The sequence below is a fragment of the Stylophora pistillata genome, chromosome 1, assembly GCF_964205215.1.
Source record: "Stylophora pistillata chromosome 1, jaStyPist1.2, whole genome shotgun sequence".
In the NCBI taxonomy this organism is placed as follows: Eukaryota; Metazoa; Cnidaria; class Anthozoa; order Scleractinia; family Pocilloporidae; genus Stylophora; species Stylophora pistillata.
In genome coordinates, this window is record NC_142519.1 from 28,842,951 (window position 1) to 28,862,349 (window position 19,399).

General features: G+C 38.3%; 1 protein-coding gene and 1 long non-coding RNA gene across 7 annotated transcripts; one reads left to right on the forward strand and one right to left on the reverse strand.

The window, feature by feature from the left end:
• Positions 1–377: 377 nt before the first annotated feature.
• On the reverse strand, positions 378–18,314 carry LOC148741984 (uncharacterized). 6 transcript variants are annotated; one of them, XR_015996486.1, is made up of 5 exons: positions 18,242–18,314; positions 4,257–4,353; positions 3,338–3,453; positions 1,391–1,461; positions 378–896 (listed from the first exon to the last, which is right to left on the reverse strand). It is a non-coding gene; the product is annotated as an uncharacterized LOC148741984 (long non-coding RNA). The 6 variants fall into 6 exon arrangements; XR_015996466.1 differs by having other exon boundaries at positions 18,196–18,314; XR_015996510.1 differs by lacking the exon at positions 18,242–18,314 and adding an exon at positions 11,217–11,493.
• LOC111329045 (neurexin-4) lies at positions 11,630–18,200 on the forward strand. Its single transcript, XM_088748621.1, has 4 exons — positions 11,630–12,411; positions 12,771–13,021; positions 13,389–13,500; positions 15,523–18,200. Exons 1-4 carry the CDS (start codon positions 12,312–12,314, stop codon positions 16,134–16,136), a joined length of 1,077 nt encoding a protein of 358 aa, XP_088604747.1. The 5' UTR covers positions 11,630–12,311; the 3' UTR covers positions 16,137–18,200.
• Positions 18,315–19,399: the final 1,085 nt, after the last annotated feature.

Here is a 19,399-nt window from a genome sequence, read left to right on the forward strand (position 1 = left end):
TGTTTAAACATTTCCTCGTACAACAAATGAAAACTTGGAAAAATTTGAACTCTAACCCTGAATTTTGGCATTTTTCATCTCAAATTTTTTTGCACGAGGTAGTGTTTATATATTCTTGGCGGGAAAATTTCAAACAAAACCTCTTTAATTTTTTTGCCGAAAAAGTTCTCAGGGGAAACTCTGTGCAAACTGGTCCAAATTTTCTCGCCAAAAGCCTTGGTATATAGACGAAAAGTTTTTCCTGGCAATTACTTAATTAAAATAAAAAACTTATTGAAAAGCAAAACTATTGTTTTATATTGAAATGCTTTACTAGAGACAATAAAGATTACAAAGAAAACTAAATACTTGAACGAGTCTATTATAAAACAAATACACAAGACAAAATAACTTTTATTGGCAATAAAACAAGTTTAATAACATGAAGCATTGGTGAAATAAATTTTACTTTGAAAAATTTAAAAAAAAAACCGGCGCATGTGTATTATTAAGCACCGTATTTTTCTAAGTCTTTTGGCGGGAAAATTCCCCACATTTGAACAGATGTTACTTACAGAATCAGTAAGGAAAATTGACGCATGCGTTCTAAAACGCCCGTATTTATTCTAAGTTTTTTGGCGGGAAAATTAAACAGGTTTAAACAGATGTTCTGGAAAACTAACAATTCGCCGAAAAAAAAAAAGAACTGATTCTAAAACGAATCTATGCGTTCATTACGGTGGCCAATTTACCATTTCAACTTTGTTGATATATCCAAATTATATGCGTTCATTGCCTATCTTCGAATTACTAGAGAGATTGGGTGCAAAAACTGTCCTTACTTGCCGAAGTACCTTCTATCTCGAATTGAAACTTCAACGTTGTTTCCTTTGATTTGATTGCTTCTCCTTCTTACCCTGAAGAAAAAAATAAATTAAAAAAAAGAAAGAAAGAACAAGTGCAGCCGTAATCTACAGCATGTCCGCATGAAATTCAGTAAGACACGGTGTGGCATTTACATTCGTTAGAGAACTGACTCACAGGCAATTGGTAGAACTGAGAATTTGGCACAGAAAATAAACACTTACAGCTCCCATTAAAATAAAAAAGAGAGAGAGAGAATTGAAGGCTAACACACAAGTATTACGCGATGACTTCTTCATGTAACACATCTTGTGAATAAACTGTCCTTTATGAATAAAAATACTAAAATGCGAATAATTTCTTTTCCCAAGCGTGCTCTGATTTCTCTCAATCTAATAAGAAACTTCGATAACATTGTCTTCCGTTGGCTGGTAAATTTTGACATCTTGCGTTTCTGAATTTTCTCGGGCACATGACGCTTCCAAAACAATCTTTACAACAGCTACGATAATTTTTGTTTAAGATTAAAGTGATCAACTCAACTCACCTCTCCGTCCTGTTTGATCTCTGTCCTTGTCCATTCCAAGCTTCAAAAGTTTCATCTATTTTTACTTCTACCTGAAGATGTTAGGAATTTATTAAAACTAACATTCCAACTGATTCACGCTATGCTAATTTAACTAATAGTAAAATTTGCCATCTTTGCTGGAAAAAAGTGACGGCGGGGGTTTGTTCTTAGCCTCTGGTAGCGATGAACTTCTCTACTATTTATGAGCCCTGCAACTTTCCGTACTCCCGCTTCGGTAGATAATTAAAGCACTCTGTATCAATTGTGGATAAACCACTGGGACTAAACAAATTCCCCCACATCAGAGAATTATTGAAGTGTTCAGCTTTAAATATTAATTTGAGCACCATAATAAGGAACCCCTTATTGGTTATCTTACAGAGTTTCATTCAGCTATGGTTGTTCCGATCAATAACATTGATCTATCATAGCAAAAAAAATGACAGAAGTTTGTATGGTAAGGGGAACGTGATACAAACTCAGTCCCAGAAACATTGTTGAATGTCAACAATTGCTCATCGTTTTTTCTTCTTTAATTCGAGTCGTTATCTTCTTAATTGTCCAGTCCTTTTTCTCATAATGAGCCGACTAACTTTGTATTGCAATGGTCGTTGAAATGGTCACTGATCTTAATTTCGGTCGCCACTATGAAGGAAGACATATTCTAACTATTATCGTAACCGATAGCTACTTCTGGTACGAAATGCAAGCTTAAGAACTGACTAACTAACTTAGCCTGTGGATAACACTATACGTTTTGTTATAATTAATCCGATGGAGAGCGTTATCCGCCCATTATACAACTGGGCCCTAAACATAGGCGTACGGGCACCTTTGGACTTGGGGGGGGGGGGGGGGCGGTGACTCCCTTGCCCGAAAAAAACACGCAATGCCCGAAAGGGTAAGGGTTGAAATCGGGATGCAAACGGAGACGTTCACCATTTTCCCATCTAATGAAACTGCTATCATTGAAAGCTGTCAATACCTGGTAGTTATCAGCTGGGTGACATCAGCTCGTATTATGTGATACTTTAATACTGAGATTTACGGATAGAATCGATCGAATAGAATAAACGAATTACTTAATGGAATTTGTGTAGTTTTTACCTTTCGCCTTGTTGACCTTGACGGCCGCTTGACCTTTAGTCACCTAAATTTTTCACGTCTTCTTGAACCATTCAAGTCCACGGACTTCACAATGAATCGAACGAACTTCAATGAGGAAACCTAAACCTTCATGTGAACTCGTCAAAATGTTTTCCCGTTCTCCGCGAAATTGGCGCGAAAATTAGGCACGAACTACAGTAGATGTTACCGAAACAATACACTTTACATTTTACAAGATACTGTTCAAATTACGAAATCTCTGAAGACACCACTTTTGGGCATCTAATCACCTGAAAAGTAATCAACTAGAAACTTTATTCACGACTTTTGGAAATCACGCCAACGGCATTATTTTATAATGTTTTCTCCCAAATGTTATTGCCCGAATAAAGAGCGTTTTGCCCGAAAAAGTACATAATTTCCGCAGATGGGGGGGCTGCAGCCCCCCCGCCCCCCCCCCCGGCTCGTACGCCTATGGCCCTGGAGTATAAGGGGTTGATAACTTAAAATCAGAGAACTATTCTTCCCTCTCGCGCAATATGTCTCATATTTTGTATCACACCATTACAAATTGCTGTTAGGAAGGTTGTAAATGGTTAATTTCATGCTATACATGGACTGCCAAAAGACTTTTCTACATTTTACGTGTACATACTCTCCGCAGAATTTATTAATATAAAATTGTTCGAATACAAATCGTTAAGTGTGTTTGTCAAAGTTTCGGTGGCCCTTAAATGAAACTATGAAGCAATTTTTCCTTACTGAACTTCAGAACAATGAATAGAACATAGCATAAGTTTATGATAAATTTTCATGTACCTTGTAGAAAGAACCAAAGCTAAACCAGCCAACAACTTCTTCTTTGACGTGTCCATCACTATTAGCATCTCGTGAGCGATCTTTTGCAGTGGATCTCTTCAAGGCTTTGTGCATTCCTTAATCCAAAAACATTCACAGAAAGAGTTCCATCTAACCCCATACATTAATTATATTATTCCATTTCATAAAGATCAAATATAGAGGTTTCTTTGCAACACTCAATGCATAATTAATGTATGGGGTTCTATGGAACTCTTGCTACATTCACCTCAACAATAACGACGATTTCCAAGACAAACCAGGCAAACTTTGTCGGATATTCAACCAGAGTAACTACGGAGAAAGACGTAAACGTTCAGTACCGTTCATTTGCTCTTTGCACGTGCAAACCTGAATATTGAATTTGAAAGTTAATTTTTAATTCAAATAAGGGACAAGATGCCCACTTCTTCAAAATTTTTAAAAAGGTTTTACATATACAAAATCAAATTTGAAAAAAAAGCACGTTTATTGTACACAAAATATTGCATGAAATGATTGACCGAGTCATAGAAACGTAAAACGAATTTGTTGGTATCCTTGGCCGACTAAACAATGATCAAAGCCCATCTTCCCTCCGTGACGTCATATCAAACTTCGGAAAAACGGTCGTGACAACAAATAATAATCTCGATACTGTTAAAATTTCTCCTTATTTATAAATAACTCCACAACATTGAACTGTACGGTAAATAACATTAGAGCAAAACTCAATGGTCAGTAATCTACATCACCGCCGAGTTTTTGATTCGTCACGCAACACGCTTCTTGAGTAAGTGAGCGTGTTGCGTGATAAGACACAACTACAAAGAACAGTAAAAATAAACGAAAACATATATTCAGACTGTGTTAAAAAGCTAATTTATATGTATGCATGTACCTGTCAGCAACATTCATCAGTGCCAGTAGAAAACGTTGATAATTTTCATCCTCTCATCCTCCACAATGTCCCATAGCTTTCATGTAACCAAGAATCACTGACAACAAACCAGTATAATTTGCAATTCAGTAAATTAAAATAACAACAAAGAAACATGGTTCTAAAACAAATCTCTAACCATTTTTACTCATTCTGAGAAGAATAAAAGATCCAAATTCCAAAGGAGGAGTTCTCAAGTCAAAAATACAAAATCTAAGAAGACAAGTGAAATTTCCAGAACTGGGCTGTAGTGCTTCTGGCAACCCAAAGTAAATATGATTTGTTTACATTTTTGAAAAAAATTTCCATTGAGTGCCAATAATGATCAAAGATGCATTCATTTCACTACAATAAGTTCTTTGATTAACCAAGTCAGATGTAAAATTTACACCAAACATGCCTTAACCCTTTAAACTCTAATGTGAAGTTGGAAGAGGTTTACTTGTTTCTTTTTTTAGACTGGGTGAGGACAAGGAAGTGGGAATTAACTCTACTGCTACTACTACTAACCATACTACTAACCCTACTACTAATCCTAACCCTAAACTGAATCAGTATGCATACTCCCCATACTGTTCCTTACACATTTCTTAAGATGTTGACAGGGAGAATTTGTTTTTAACAATCAAGAACTTCATCAATTAGTAGGTGATCATTTCCTTTATTCTTGTGACCTTCCTATGTGATTCAGGGACGATATTGTAAGGAGAAATTAGAGGCTAGTCACGTCTTAGGGGTCAAATGATTAATCACACATGACACCGGGCTCGACAATAACAGTAGCCTCAGACTAGTAGAAATTCAGCTTTGGCTAGTGGTTTTTTATTTCTACTAGCCAGTTTGGCTAGTAAACAAACATTGTCATAACATCTAAGGTGTCAATAGCCACTTGGCTAGTAAGTTGAAAAGTTAATGTCGAGCCCTGCATGATGAGTGATTAACAAAATGGGAGGACCACAAAGGTGGAGTCTGATTTGTTGATCACAAGTATGATTACAGACAGAATTGGATGACACCAAGTCCTGTTTCAAATTAATCAAAACTATGAGTAAATTGAGAAAGAAACTAGACATCACTAGACATCAGTTATACACTTTTACAAGAAAACAACAGTTAATTCAGCAGAATGCCTGACAATAGCATGTGCACGTGACAAACGACGTATTGTCCATTTACACAGGCATTCTGTGTCAACTGTCCTATTACACTGTCCACGACGCCTACACAGTACTATTAGTGCACGAATTAGGCTGGTGATAGCCAATCATGTTCTAAGAATTTTGTTGTATTATCCATTAGTCATGTTAAATATCTTATAGGTAAGGTGAAGGGTAGTCTCCTTCACTGCTGTTCTCTGAGGGTTGCCTCTCTGAGGCAAGCCCTCTCACTAATGCCATCCTTGCTCTCTTCTGATTTAAATTTCCAGCAGTTGTAGCTCAGTTGTTAGACCATCCTACCAAAGAATTAGAACTAAGTGGAATTTTAATCCTCCCAGAAGACTCAGACCCTATTTTTTGTTTTTAATTTTTTTTGCAAGCAACAAAGGGGTTTAAAACATCAATTCCTTTCTTGACTGATGCTGAATTTCAATACCCCATTTCTGAGTTCTCGTGGTTCAGGGATCTGGGGCCCATTTATTGAAAGTTCCAGTACTTTAACAGAGGCCTGTAAAGCTATTCTTTATCATTCAACTGAAGTAATAATGAGGCTATGTGCCAAGTCACACCCACCCGTAGAAAGAATAAAGGCCATGGTAGTGAAAATGAGCAAAGATTTCTCAAAATTTGATGTTGGGGAGTAAAAAGTTTTTAGGTGAAGGCAGCAAAGGAAAGAAAAAAAGCAGCACTATTCAATAGATGCAAGAAAGCTGTGACAATGAAGCTAACAAAACAGCCACTTATGCCAAAGACCACAGAAAGCTGTTGAAGGAGGAATTATAAACAAGTGAGGGCAAATTGCTAGACCCTAAAACTTTGAAAGCTTGGCCATATATCTTCTGTAACACTCTTACTGATCTCACTTAGCCTCCATAAGCAGCCTTACCGCAGTTGTTTTGATGTCACTGACCACCATTACTTTTTTCTTTGCTGGTTTGTAGTGAGGGCTATGAATAATAACACTTTGTTGCTCATAAGCTTGTCTGTTCACATAACTTGGCAATTTGGTTTTTTTCAACTGAGTTGATGTAAATTGGCCACTGTAAAATAAATTGATATGCCCCTAAATAAAAAGTTTGTCTTCTACGTTTGGTGTACTCTGTTAATTGTCAACTAAGATATGAAGAAAGGTAGGGAGTGCTGAAGGATCAAACTACAGGTGAAAAAACAAATCATCAAGTTATGAGAACACACAAGCTTATCAGGGACAGGGTGTTTTACTAATATAAAAGCAAATTCTAGTTTACGAGGAAATCTATAGCAGTCAGTAAAGAGAAATTGTGGCTTGAGAGTTAAAGGGCGGGAGATCTTTAAAACCTTTTAACTCCTATGAGTGACCAAGACAGAATTTCTCCCTATAATATCAATACAATTTCAAGCAGACAACATCCTCGGAGACCCAGGGGCTGAGTGGATTTCAAGTTAGGGCATGAAGAGCCCCTGGGGACATTGTCTTACAAGACTAGTTCCAAACGGTCGCAGTCGTTCTGCCATCTGATTGGTGCCAGAACATCTTTGTGTTTTTCTGCCCAATCAGAGTGAAGTGTGCTTTAGAGTCCTTTCGTGTGTTTTAACACGGATATATACTAGTAGCCCAGTTGCTCGCCATGTTTGTTTAGACCGTGCGACAGAGTTTTGCTTGAGGTGAAAAGTTTCAGTCTCGGCACACAACGTAAGAGAAATCGATCAGATTGTCCGCGAAAATCTTACCGGAAATTATACTGAATACTTTCGCAGGTATCACTAGAGAACGTGTTTTAAAGTTTGCGAGGTTTGTACACCACACGATGGTTGCAGTCATTGATATGTCGCTTTAAACGTTAAACTAGATTAAAGCTTAAATCTTTCTAGATTTTTTGCATAATTTGCTGTGACTGAAACTTTGCCAATCCCGTGAAGTTATTTGGTTCTGTCCTCGTGTACCGGTTCACAAGAGCCAATACAAAAGACCAAACAATACACAATAGCTAACCGATACCTCCGAAACAAAGAAAGAACAATGGTAATTCCGTAAATGGTTTGAACCCGGGGGTAACATGTGAAGGTGTAGTCTGATCGTCCGGGTGAGTGTAGTCCTGAGAAGGACTGTTGTCGGTGGCAGTGACTGACGTTTCGACAACCTGTGCGGAAGTCATCATCAGAGTCAAGTGAGTGATTGTTGTCAGTAGAATGTTCTTATTCCAGTTCGTGTGAAATGATCGGTTGGTTTTGCCGTGATGTTATTGGCTGTAAGACTCAAGTGACGTAAGTCGTTCGTGATTGGTCTGTTTCGGTCTGTCGGTAAAGCTAGGTTGTTCTTTTTCGGTCGTTTGTGATGTTTATGTCGTGAATGAGTCGTTTGTATGGGGCGGGTAGTTGTTGACATCTGTTTAGGGGAGTCTGTTCTAACTAACTGCATCTGCCCCATTGGATTGCCTTCAATAAGATGCTTTAAAGGTATTGTCACATTAATTTCTCTGTTACCGAACACACGATGGGATTTACACGAAAAGAAACGTTTAAATACATCGGTGTAGGAAAAGACATTTTCCATTGCGGTTTATAGGTTAATTTAAATAAATCAAATAATATTTGAAGCGTTAATGATATGCATGTAAAGAGACGACTTCGCTTATAAGCTGCAATAGCCCATTTCCGAATTACCTTGGCCTCACTTTCAAAACGAGTCTTGGTGCTTATCCTTTCATATGATTATAAGTTTCCATTCACATGCAAATTAAACTCATTTCCTCAAGAATAGTTGAGCACCAGGCCTCGTTTAAAAAAAGAGGCCAAGGGTAATTCGGAAAGGGGGTATTCGTGAAATGATTGCTTTGAAGAAGCCTGAAAAATAATTGGTTTCCAACGCTATTAAGGAAACACGGGTTTGACTGCTGACGAAACTTAACCGGCTACAGTCTAACCGAAATCCTCTGCTAGCCAAGTCTTGCAGCGAAGTAAAGACGCTTGACCCAACAGTTAAAACCGGCCCTTATTTCATAGATTCTGATTGTGAAGGAGGACTGATACCGTTTAATGTTACCTGTAACATGACTGACAAGGATGGTCTTGGCGTGACAGTAATAGTTCACAACAGCGAGATTGAAACAAAGGTGGACAAATGTAAAAATCGAGACTGTTGCTCACGTGACATTCTCTATACAGGAGCGAGCTTTCCTCAACTAGAGAGTCTTACCAAGGCCTCCTTGTTCTGTGAACAGTTCATCAAGTACAAATGCCATGCTTCAAAGATATTCTCTCCAAAAAACATATCTTCAATCAAATTTTTCGCCTGGTGGATGTCACGTGACTCTATCAAAATGACATATTGGGATGGAGCAGCAGCTGACAGGAGAATGTGTGCATGTGGGATAAAAGGCACCTCGACGCCGCTAAGTGCCATAGTTTCACTCCTGGTACCATGTAATGACTCTGAGTGGGTTGCTAAATGAATTTATTCCGATAATTAAGACTTGAATTACACGATAACTCAACTACTGATCGAGCACGTGGAACACTCTCTGGCACACTCGCTAACACTCCAACAACGCGCATGTTCACTCATTTGCATAAATGCATCTCATTATAGGGGAGTAACCATATGATGGACTATCATCCCATCCAGGGGGGAGGGAGAGTACAAATATTTCGTCGCTTAGGCTGTATGTGCGACTGGCCTGACTCAGACTTGTTCTTAATTCTATTACGTGCATCTCTATGAACAGTTCTGGTAAATGTTTTTTAATGGGAACTTTAGAAAAAATTTTCGTATTAAATTGTCTAATTAAGTTGTGAACTTATCATTAATTTTTAACTATCAATATTCTTATTTATTTATTAATTTACTTCTATTTTTTCTTTTTAAATTTATTTTTTGGTCATTCTGGGAATTCCGGGTATCCCGGGTAATCCAGCTATTCCAGATATTCCAAGTATTCCGGTTCCGGTTCCAGATTCTATATTTTCCAACTGCCACTTTTTAGATCGGTTTTTCGGTTTTTGTGCCAAAAAACGTCGGTTCATCGGATTTGTTGTTCATTGCGTTTTGTAGATTATCCGTTTTCAGCATTTTGTTTTCAGTTTTCGTCAAAAATTTTGACGGGCACTCGGATTTGATATGCGATGTGTTTTTTTCGGATTTTCATATTGGGTTTCTGGTTTCTCTTCGATCTGAGCAGAAGTCATACGCCTCTGCTGATCTCGAATAGCCGCGAAACCGATGTTGATCCACTTGTAACCACAGTTTCAGATCGATTGAGATTTAGACAACTGAGATGTGTAAATCTATCAATTTAGACGGTTTTGCATGCGGATTTTGGTTTTGATCGGGTTTTTTTTTTTTTGCGGTTTTGCGGTTTCTATTGGACCCTTAAATAAGCGAAAATATGTTTCTACTCGGAACTTTGAATGTTAAACATGCCAGCAACTCAGTTAATAGCGCGTTGGAATCTGTGACGAGACTCATGTACGACATGCCAAGAATTGGCAATATCCCCTTAGTGGCCTGTTATGAAAATTTTAGTAATCAACATCGTTTCTGTCTTTAAATGAAATAAAATAAACTTAAGGTTATTGAAACGTAAAATGTATTGGTCTCTGATGCTTTGAATACTAATACAGTTGTAAATCGCGAATTAAACCAGAACATTGAAAAAATGAAATCTACGTTTGTATCTACGTTTGTAGCTCAGTTTAACTCCCGGCAGTGATCGCTATTCAAAGCTTTTCTTAATATTTCAACTTATATTCTGGAATCAATAGGTAAAGAATAATTTAAGGAAAAAAAATACATTTCAGCATCAGAGATGCTGAATGTAACACTAAGTTATTAGCGTTAGCCAAGAAAAAATATGTTAGAGAAAATGGGAATTTAAACTTGAGATTCAAAGAGTTAAATACTCCCATCATGGACGTTGTTTTGCGTTAATTATAAGGAGAATACTCATTTCTGGGCCCACTTTAATTGCGCCCACTAATATCATTTATTCACCTGAAATAAGTGCGAATAGTCGATCAGTTATCGAAAGTTTAAAAATTGACAAAAGAAAACGGACTTCAATCATTGTTTGAAAATGGCAGAGCTTTGTCTGTTATGTGAAGTTTGATGAACATTTTTAAGTGTGTACACCTGTCGTAGTTTTATGAGGTTTAGTTAGTTTATTGCTTTTTACTCCGTTGTAATCGACTTTTCTTGCATCTTTATTTCGATGAATGTCTCCACTATATAACTTTGAGCTCGATATCGTGACTGCAGTTTCTTTTCTCTGCTTTTTATCTGTAGTTGTACTTCCATCTTGCCATGGTTGTTCTGGTAAGTGTCTATTTTTTTTTTCTTTGCGTTATTCTTAAAGCAACTTTGTGACAAAAGTTCCTAGCTTTTTCAGGTCCTCCAAATAGATATCAACTGAAGTTCCTTTACACTTTTAGCGGATCTCCACCCACTAGTAGAAAAGTTTTATCGGACATTTGCAATGGCGTGTGATTACGACGACCTAAAATAAAATTTGAAGGACCTGATTACTGGGTAACGAGAGACTTAAAGTTTCTTCCGTGAAAATTCGGGAAAGCCTACAGAATAGGCGTGGTGTTTTATGTCTTACGTGTTTCAGGCGAGCGGAGGCAATGTGAGACGCGGGAGATGAAACACGCGCGGGAAGAGGGACGCAAAAAAGGTACATCTTCAAATTCAAAAGGCGAGAGGGGCCGTTCGTGTCTCATTCCTAAAAAAAATTATAAAAAAAGCACACAAAAAAAATAGAATTTTGCTATTAGATGCTCTGCTAACCTGGGTAAAATTAGTTCCTTTTCGAAATTGGTCATATTTCAAACTTCAATGTTCGTGCCATATGTCCTGGTCTTCATGATGGGGAAAAGCATAAATTCCGAAAGCATCATGTTAGTTACGGTGAAAATGGTGGTCACAATTTGTTTATCACCTGCTTCTTTCAATTAGTTGAAGAGTCTAATAAAAAGATGCAAAACAGTTGGAGAGTCGAGCTTTCCTGCGCAACAAACAGTTGCTTTTCCTAGCTTTGTCAATGACACCTTACACAAATTTGAGATCAATGGGAAAACGTCACTTTTCAAGATTACCTGAGACTGCGATATTCAGGACATTCAGTCAGGAGGCATTTGTGAAAGAAATCCACCCCCCCCTCCCCCTTGAGTTATCATTCGTTTTGCCTTGTTGAGGGAGGTTTTCGATTCATTTTAGGACCAGAATATTTTGGTAATTTTCTCATGTGCTTACTTAGTTCGTGGAACGGAGTAACCTGTTTCACGATCGGAGGATATTGGCGTCATGCGATACAAGACGTGTTTGTTATTTTTTTGAATGCGAACTTGCACTCAATAAAAATTATAATCACATGGATTGTTTCGATCGCGGGAGGCCGTTTTCTTTTGGAAAGGAAATTTACGGCGGCGAAGCAAAATTGTCAGCCGTCTTAAAAGTGATAATCGTGTTCCAGCATTCCTACCACTCGTCAAACACTCCGTTTTGGAAAGTTCTAGTCAGGTGCTCGACAGGAAATTAGAACCAGGAATTCATTGATAATTTACCGAGGCGACGTAACGCATGTCTTCTCTTATTTGAGTAGCATCAAAATTGAAACCTATGAATTAGTTCGGATCATGAGAAGATGAATACCAAAGCGGTTAAGTGTGGGCGTGTATACAACTGTCCATAACCCAGTGGCATATGGTTAAAAAAATTAAACTTCTCTAGAAGAGGTTTGCGGGGCTTCACCAAAACAATAAAAGTAGTCCGCCAAGCTGTTATAATTAGTGGAAGTCATTATTTGTGCAAAAAGAAAGCTGAAACCTTCATTTACGTTGGCGCTTTCCAGTTGTGACTGATTCAACCTTAGAGAATATTGAAATGGCGTCTTTGTATAAATTTGACCTAGAGACGCCGTTAATCGTCTCTGATTTTGTCATTTTCTCCTTAATCGTGTTCCCCTTTTGTGGAGGCTGCACAGGTAGGGAAAAACCATTGGAAGCAATGCCATATTAGCAATTTTGTTTATTAAGTAATGGTTTCTTTCGCTTATTTCACTCGTCGTCGAGAAATCCTTACGAAGTTTGATTTTTTTTAATTGGCTCGTCTTTTTTTTTCGTTCGTATACTCTAAGCTAAAAATTGAGAGTTATAGTTCATGCCTATGCCGTATTTTAAATCTACAAATAATACATCCTGCAGATGTTCATTGTTGACTGTTTGAGAGAAAAGAAAAAATAACGGCTGATACAGACGTTTCGTCAAATGGTTTAAAAAACCTTGGTTGTAAGTTTTCCTTAATTTTCTTCTTTTTTGTTCTTTATTTTTTGTTTTTTTGCAGCTGACGAGTGTCGCATCATCCTGTTTGAGGAACCGATAGCAAATAGGGCAATTAAGGGGCATGTGATTAGGAGTAGTGAGGTCCTCAGTGAGGGGAGCTGTCGCACGATGTGTTATATGGAGCCTAACTGTGTCTCCATAAATGTTAAACCTTTAGACGGAGGAAAGTACAACTGTGAGTTGAATAACGCCACGGTTGATAAAAGTGAACTAACCTTTCAAGAAGTGGATGCTTACTACCTGGCGATTGAGGTTAATGCTTCTCTTAAACTTAAAGTTATGTTTGGAATGAGAAGAATTCAAAGTCGAACACTTGCTCAGCGCTTTACAATTTTAGACTAGCATTTTTATTTGTTGCTTCATCGTCTCCACCTTGATCTGAATCTGGCCTCACACCTACACTTCTTGTTCGATACTGTACATTAATAATAGTTTTTGTTCTTTTAGGAAGAAACCCAACCTTATACATGTATAAGCCGGGCCATTAGCATTATTGTAATTCGACGTAGTTTATCATGCTTCCTTGTAAATATTTATTCTAGTGTGGTAAATATAAATAATTTAGAAAGATGTTCTCTCCTTTCTTGATCAGTGCGTTGTTTTTGTTTCTTTTGAATAGAATCCCTGTAGTAGCAGCCCTTGTGTCAATAACGGAACTTGCCAAGTTGGTTTCACCAGCAAAGGGTTTCGATGTGTATGTGTTCCTGGATATGCTGGAGCAAATTGCGGTGGTACTGTAAAAATTTTGTAATTTTGAAAATCTAGTTGTCCCTGATCCGTGATCAATATATATTCTCGAAACAGATGAAAATTTTGTTGATGGACACAAAAAGTCATCTACCTATAAGTTCTCAGAGCTAAAACCACGAAGAAAGTTGTTTTAACCTCCATAGGTACTTGAAATCAAACTGAAAATGCTAAGCATGTTAAATAGAATCGGCTGGCGTTTGTCACTGACGCGTGGCTATATATTTGCTTTAATAACCAAGCTTGAGGTCAAGATGGTTGTATATTAACCGTGTTCTTTTTCTGTATTTTTATGGACCGAGACGAAGTCGATCGAGGCCATAACAATGCAAAAAAAAAACGAGGCTAATATCAAGCCATCTTGACTGAAGAAGTTCGGTTCATAAAAGATTTACTATATTGCAAAAAGATTTCGCTTTGTTGAGAATTAAGAATGACTTGTTTACTTCGAGAGCCGGGAATGAAACCCGGATGTGTTTGTAGCACATCAAACTCACGAGAGTCGTTTCCGTTCTACTATTTTGACTATCTTCTGCCGCTTTTTGCGTTTCCATCGCCGAAATTGTCCAAGAATTACGAACGTAGTTCTAGTTGTATTTTTTTCTAGCGCGGGATCAATGCGGGAAATTCCGGGCAGGCAAGATGGGCCCATATATCTTGCTCGGGCAGCCAATGAGAACAAAGGATTCGTCTCATCTTGCCCACGGCCGCTGCGAGCGATGTAATAACGTGACTTAATCGTGATTTATCTGTGAGATAAAAGATAATATCTCATTACAAATGCGAGATAGTTACTGAATCGATCACTCCGTCGTCCATGTAAAAAGAAACTTCTCACGCTAAGGAATAAAGGCTAATAGTTTCTAAAAAAACTGTTTGAGGCTGCGTCGGTGGGGGTAACGAAATAATTTGAATATATCAACAAAGTTGAAATGGTAAATTGGCCACCGTTACGATTATAATAGCTGACGTTTCGAGCGTTAGCCCTTCGTCGGAGCGAATAAAGGAATTGTGGGTTGTGTATGCTTTTAAAGGCAGAAAAAGGAGCTACGTGATTGGTGGGAACGTGGCAACGAGAAAAACACGAATAAATTAGTGGAATGAAAAGCGTTCGTTGATACCTGTGGGATTTAGACTGCCGGTTTGAAAGATGAGCTTTTGTTGAAGAGTTTTCCGGCTTTCCGTGCTACCTAAGTGTAAGGAAAGACCGCAGATGGCCATGTGTTGCTTAGAATGGTTAGGTAAATTAAAATGTCCAGGGACTGGTTTCGATGTGTCCTTGTCATTCCCCTCCACGTCGCGAAGGTGTTTTCGGAATCGGTCACCTCGTCTTCTGCCTGTTTCGCCGATGTAAATCTTTTTGCAATAAGTGCAAGTTATGCAATAGATTACATTGGCGGAGGTGCACTTGAAGTGATCGGTGATCTTAATTGATCATTTGGGTCCCAATATTTTCTCAGTGTTGTGAATGAAAGGGCACGTTTTGCATCGTGCACGAGCGCATTTAAAAGTGTCTGGTTGGTCATTAGTCTGAAAAAAACTTCTGGCCAAAAAATTTCCTATGTTTTTGTCGCGTTTGAATGAAATGAGCGGAGGCTGCGAAAAGATAGAATCGTTTTGAACTAATTTAAAGTTTTTAAGAATGATGGATTTAACTCAGTGGTTGTGAGGGTCAAACGTGAGAGTGAATGGAATGCGGTCGGAATCTTCCTTTTGTGACGTTTCTAGTGCTGATGTCGATCAATAAGTTGGGCGCGGTGGTAACCCGCTTGAACGACAGAATCGGGGTAAACACGTTTATCGAAAAACTGGCACATCGACTCTGATTTGTGGTGGAAATCAGAGTCATCACTACATAAAAGACGAAGTCTTAGAAACTGAGAAAAAGGAATGGAATTCTTAACGTGAGATGGATGCGAAGACGAATACAACGAGTAATTATGCTAGTCTGTAGGTTTGTAATACGCACTAGTACATAAACCGTAAGGTCTTCCTTCTTTTCACAGTATTATCAAGATCTTGCAGTGACTTAAAGAAGCTGGATCCTAAAGCGAAAAGCGGAATCTGTCTGATAGATCCTGATGGTGAAGGAAGATTGTTGCCTTTCCTTGTCATGTGTGACATGAGTAACAAAGACGGAGTTGGTGTGACTGTCATAAGTCACGACAGCGAAAACAGGACATTGGTGGACAATAATAATCCCCCAGGAGACTACTCGCGAAATATATATTACAAAGACGCGAACATTTCTCAACTGGTGAGTCTCGTCAGCGTTTCCCAGTCTTGCGAGCAGTTCATTAAGTACGAGTGCCTTGGTTCTACCTTGAAAGATGGTTTTTGGGTTTCATGTGATTCTGAGAAAATGACTTACTGGAGTGGGGCAGCACCTGAAAGTCACATGTGCGCATGCGGAATGAACAAATCATGTGAAAAATCATCAGTCAACTGTAACTGTCATGTAAATGACCTCAAATGGCGGGAAGATTGTGGTTTTCTTACTAACAAGACACATCTGCCAGTTAAGAAGCTGAAGTTTGGGGATACAGATGTTGACGCAAAAGGAAATGAGGAGAAGGGTTACCACACCTTGGGAAAGTTTAAGTGTTATGGAATCGCCTGATTGCATGAAACAACAGAATCTTTAACCAATACTAACAGTCGGATCCAGTGGAAAACGTAATTAAGATAAAAATAGCGAGGTATTGTTAGTGATGCTTTTGAAAGGTTTATTTAACGATTCTTTTTTACTAATTTCGTGTGGCAAAACCTCATGAGGAGTCTCACAATGATAATTTGATGATGAAAAAAATAACATACGTTACCCTTTTCAGTTCTTTTTAATTCATTTATTTATCGGCAATATCTAACCAGGCTGGCCTAATTCTACCGCAAGCTGGTTTGAATGGTAGCCAGTATAGTCAATGTAAATACGACAAATGTATCGCTTAACTGTCAAGAGATTGTAAACTTCGAGTGCCAATGTGAAAGTTCTAAACGGTAATTGCGATTAATTCTATTTAGACTAACTACGCTGTGATTTAACCGTTGATGCTTGTTATTTGTTAAGGGTAATAATTGACTTATTAACTCGTCTACGAGTGTAACTGAACTTATCTTGATAATTTGTTAATAACCGGCTTCAAATATGGTAGAAGTGCAGTGTTTTTTTGTGCGTGCTCCACCTCACAACTAAAACTCAACTCAAGTTAGTGCTATTGAATATATTTCTTCTCGTATGTAAATACGCAGTGCTGTTGGTTTTTCGAAAAAATTCTAGCAGTTACTCTTATTACAGTTTTTAGATCTAGTGCACTAGGCTCTATTAGTACTTTAACAACCGTAGATTAAAGTTAAAATTATTGGTGAGGACGACACGCAATTTGGCAACGTTTTTGAAGAGTTCATGACTTAATCATGATTAATCTGACTTAATCATGATTGCAATCTCTAGTGTGACTACAACCACCGTATGGGTCAATTTGATGATGTTAGTGAAATCTTAAACCTAAAAATAGATCTCCTGGAACCAAAAAGTGAATACCAAAGGAAACCTGATGGAGAAAGAACTCAGAACATCAACCTGTCTCACAGTGACAACTGACAGGAATCCTTAAAACTTAATTCTGAGGCTGTACCTTGTTGAAGCTAGGGGTGGATCCAGGAATTTTCAATAGGGGGGGGGGGGGGGGGGTCCAAACTTTGGTTCATAAAGGACTGTTGGACTCTTTTGAGGCAAATTACTTCTCCCCCACACCCCCTCCCACCAATCGCGGTTGCAAGTTATAATTCCTTGGCCGCTTACCGTTTACTTGGATTCATTAATTTAAAAAATCAGCCAGTTAAAAAGTGATATATGATCCTGCTGATGTAAGAATTTCAATCTCAAAGTTGTAAGCGTCCGGTCTGATGGGGGGATCCGAACCCCCCACTGGATCTGCCACTGGAAGCATAATGTGCCACAGGACACTAAGAGAAGGAAGTGACGTATTGTGTAATCTTTTTGGGTTTAGAGATAGTTGAACTAGTTAGGAAGTCAGGTCTTTGCTGTACTTTTCTTTCAAAGTGCCCTAATTGTCAGTTCTGGAATTAGAATATCTTTATACTGGGTAATACAGGACTTAGCAAGTTCAATGCAGGTGCTGCATGCGACCATTATAGCCCTAACATGTAATTATGCCTCATGGATGCTTCAACATTATGGTCACCCCACAATTAAGGATGACGCCATGTAACAAAGTAACAAATTGGGCGTTTTCAACAAACAATAACTTGAACACGTTCAATTGCATATCCCAAATTTGGCAGAGAAAAAAATTAATGGAATCTTCCTTCTGAATCACTAAGGTCAAACTTTGCAAAAATGTACATTTTGAGAATGAAATAAAAAACTCAAATTAATGGCCTATATATTTGACTATATATTTGACAAGAAACATGAAAATCATCACCAGGTGACTACAGTAAATTACTAACATGATGGGTGGAAGATAATAGAGCTTAAGAGTGTCTAGTATCTAATTCCTCTTTACAATATCACCTCTAAATCCCTCATTATTAGGCCACAAGAATAAAAAAAAAAATGATCGCCAACTAAAGCAGCTCTTCACTGTTAGACAAACTCTCCTTGTCAGTAACTTAATTGAAGGAGGTGGTGTGGACGAGTGGTTAGGGTGCTGGACTTGTAATCCGGTGTCCCGCGTTCAAGTCCTCCACCCTGCCACTCACTGGATTTGTTCTCAGTCGCCCCTAGTTCAACTCCTCGGCTGTGCTCTGTACATAGCCCACTGGTCTGCTTCCCGCCAGTGGGGATTTTTAAGCACTTAGTTAGCTTACCTTGGGGCTGAAGAGCCCCTAAGGGGGAGCTTCAATTTACGTATTTATTAATTTATTTAATTAGGAAACTGATGCATATTGATGGGGTGAAAAGGGTGTTAATGTATATATTTTCATTCTGAGTTCAAGCATGTTCATATCATAAGCACGTCAACGTTACATAAAAACAATAAAGTTAATGATTCATCATTAAAAATGCTCTGTCCCTGATTTCAGAAATTGTTCACTCTACTGTAGATGGCTGCTGAAACCCTAATAAAGCTCTACAAGCAGTCGCGAAACACAAGTTCAAATAAGAGAGATCAGAAGTCCACCTTCACGGTGTGTTTTCAAGGACGAGAAACAATTCAGTAATCTACGCATATCAAGAGGCAGCGTTTAATTCTTTAGGTTTTTCCTTAGAACTAATTTTTATAATTTTTTTTTTTTAAGTCAAGCTTACCTATGTGATCTAACGAGTAACTTCTCTTGGATGTTGTCCTCATACTGGGACTAACCCTGATGATTCCAAAGTGATACAGAGAAGCGTTTTCCGGCGTATACTAACATTTCCTGCCATCAAGTATCCTCAAGAAATTTATAATGAACTGAAGATACCAATAATATTTAGAAATGATACACTTGTACGCGAAACAACCGTGAAAAAGTAGGTCTTCATCCAGTATCCATCGTTTCCGTCACCAAGCTGTCACCAAGTTGAATTTTCGTTCGTCCCCAGTTTCTTTGTGCCACGTGTGCCCGACAGGAGCCTGCGAGATGTCCAACTTTACACGGAAGAAATACGGGATCACCGCATCCTTTAGGCCGAAACCATCCCGTAACATGGTGAAGTATTGTCAATGGCATTTCAACTCATATGATGCACGGGGACCTCTTTCAAAGATGCTCTTTCATTTAGAGCTGTATTCTAAGATGTATCAAAGACCTATGAAAAAGGGGTTCGGTTCGCAGCTTTTCACTCTCAAAGTTATCTTTCTTGGGATCAACTCCCCGTTGGCGTAATGGTCGCCTGCCCAAACTAATAATGTACAGTTTTTGCAAAAGGATGTT

Excerpts from the sequence above, each read along its gene's own strand:
- LOC111329045 (XM_088748621.1), top strand. The coding sequence starts at position 12,312 with ATGGCGTCTTTGTATAAATTTGACCTAGAGACGCCGTTAATCGTCTCT. Across the intron at positions 13,022-13,388 it reads CTTACTACCTGGCGATTGAG|AATCCCTGTAGTAGCAGCCC; the intron begins GTTAATGCTTCT and ends TCTTTTGAATAG. Across the intron at positions 13,501-15,522 it reads TGCTGGAGCAAATTGCGGTG|TATTATCAAGATCTTGCAGT; the intron begins GTACTGTAAAAA and ends TTCTTTTCACAG.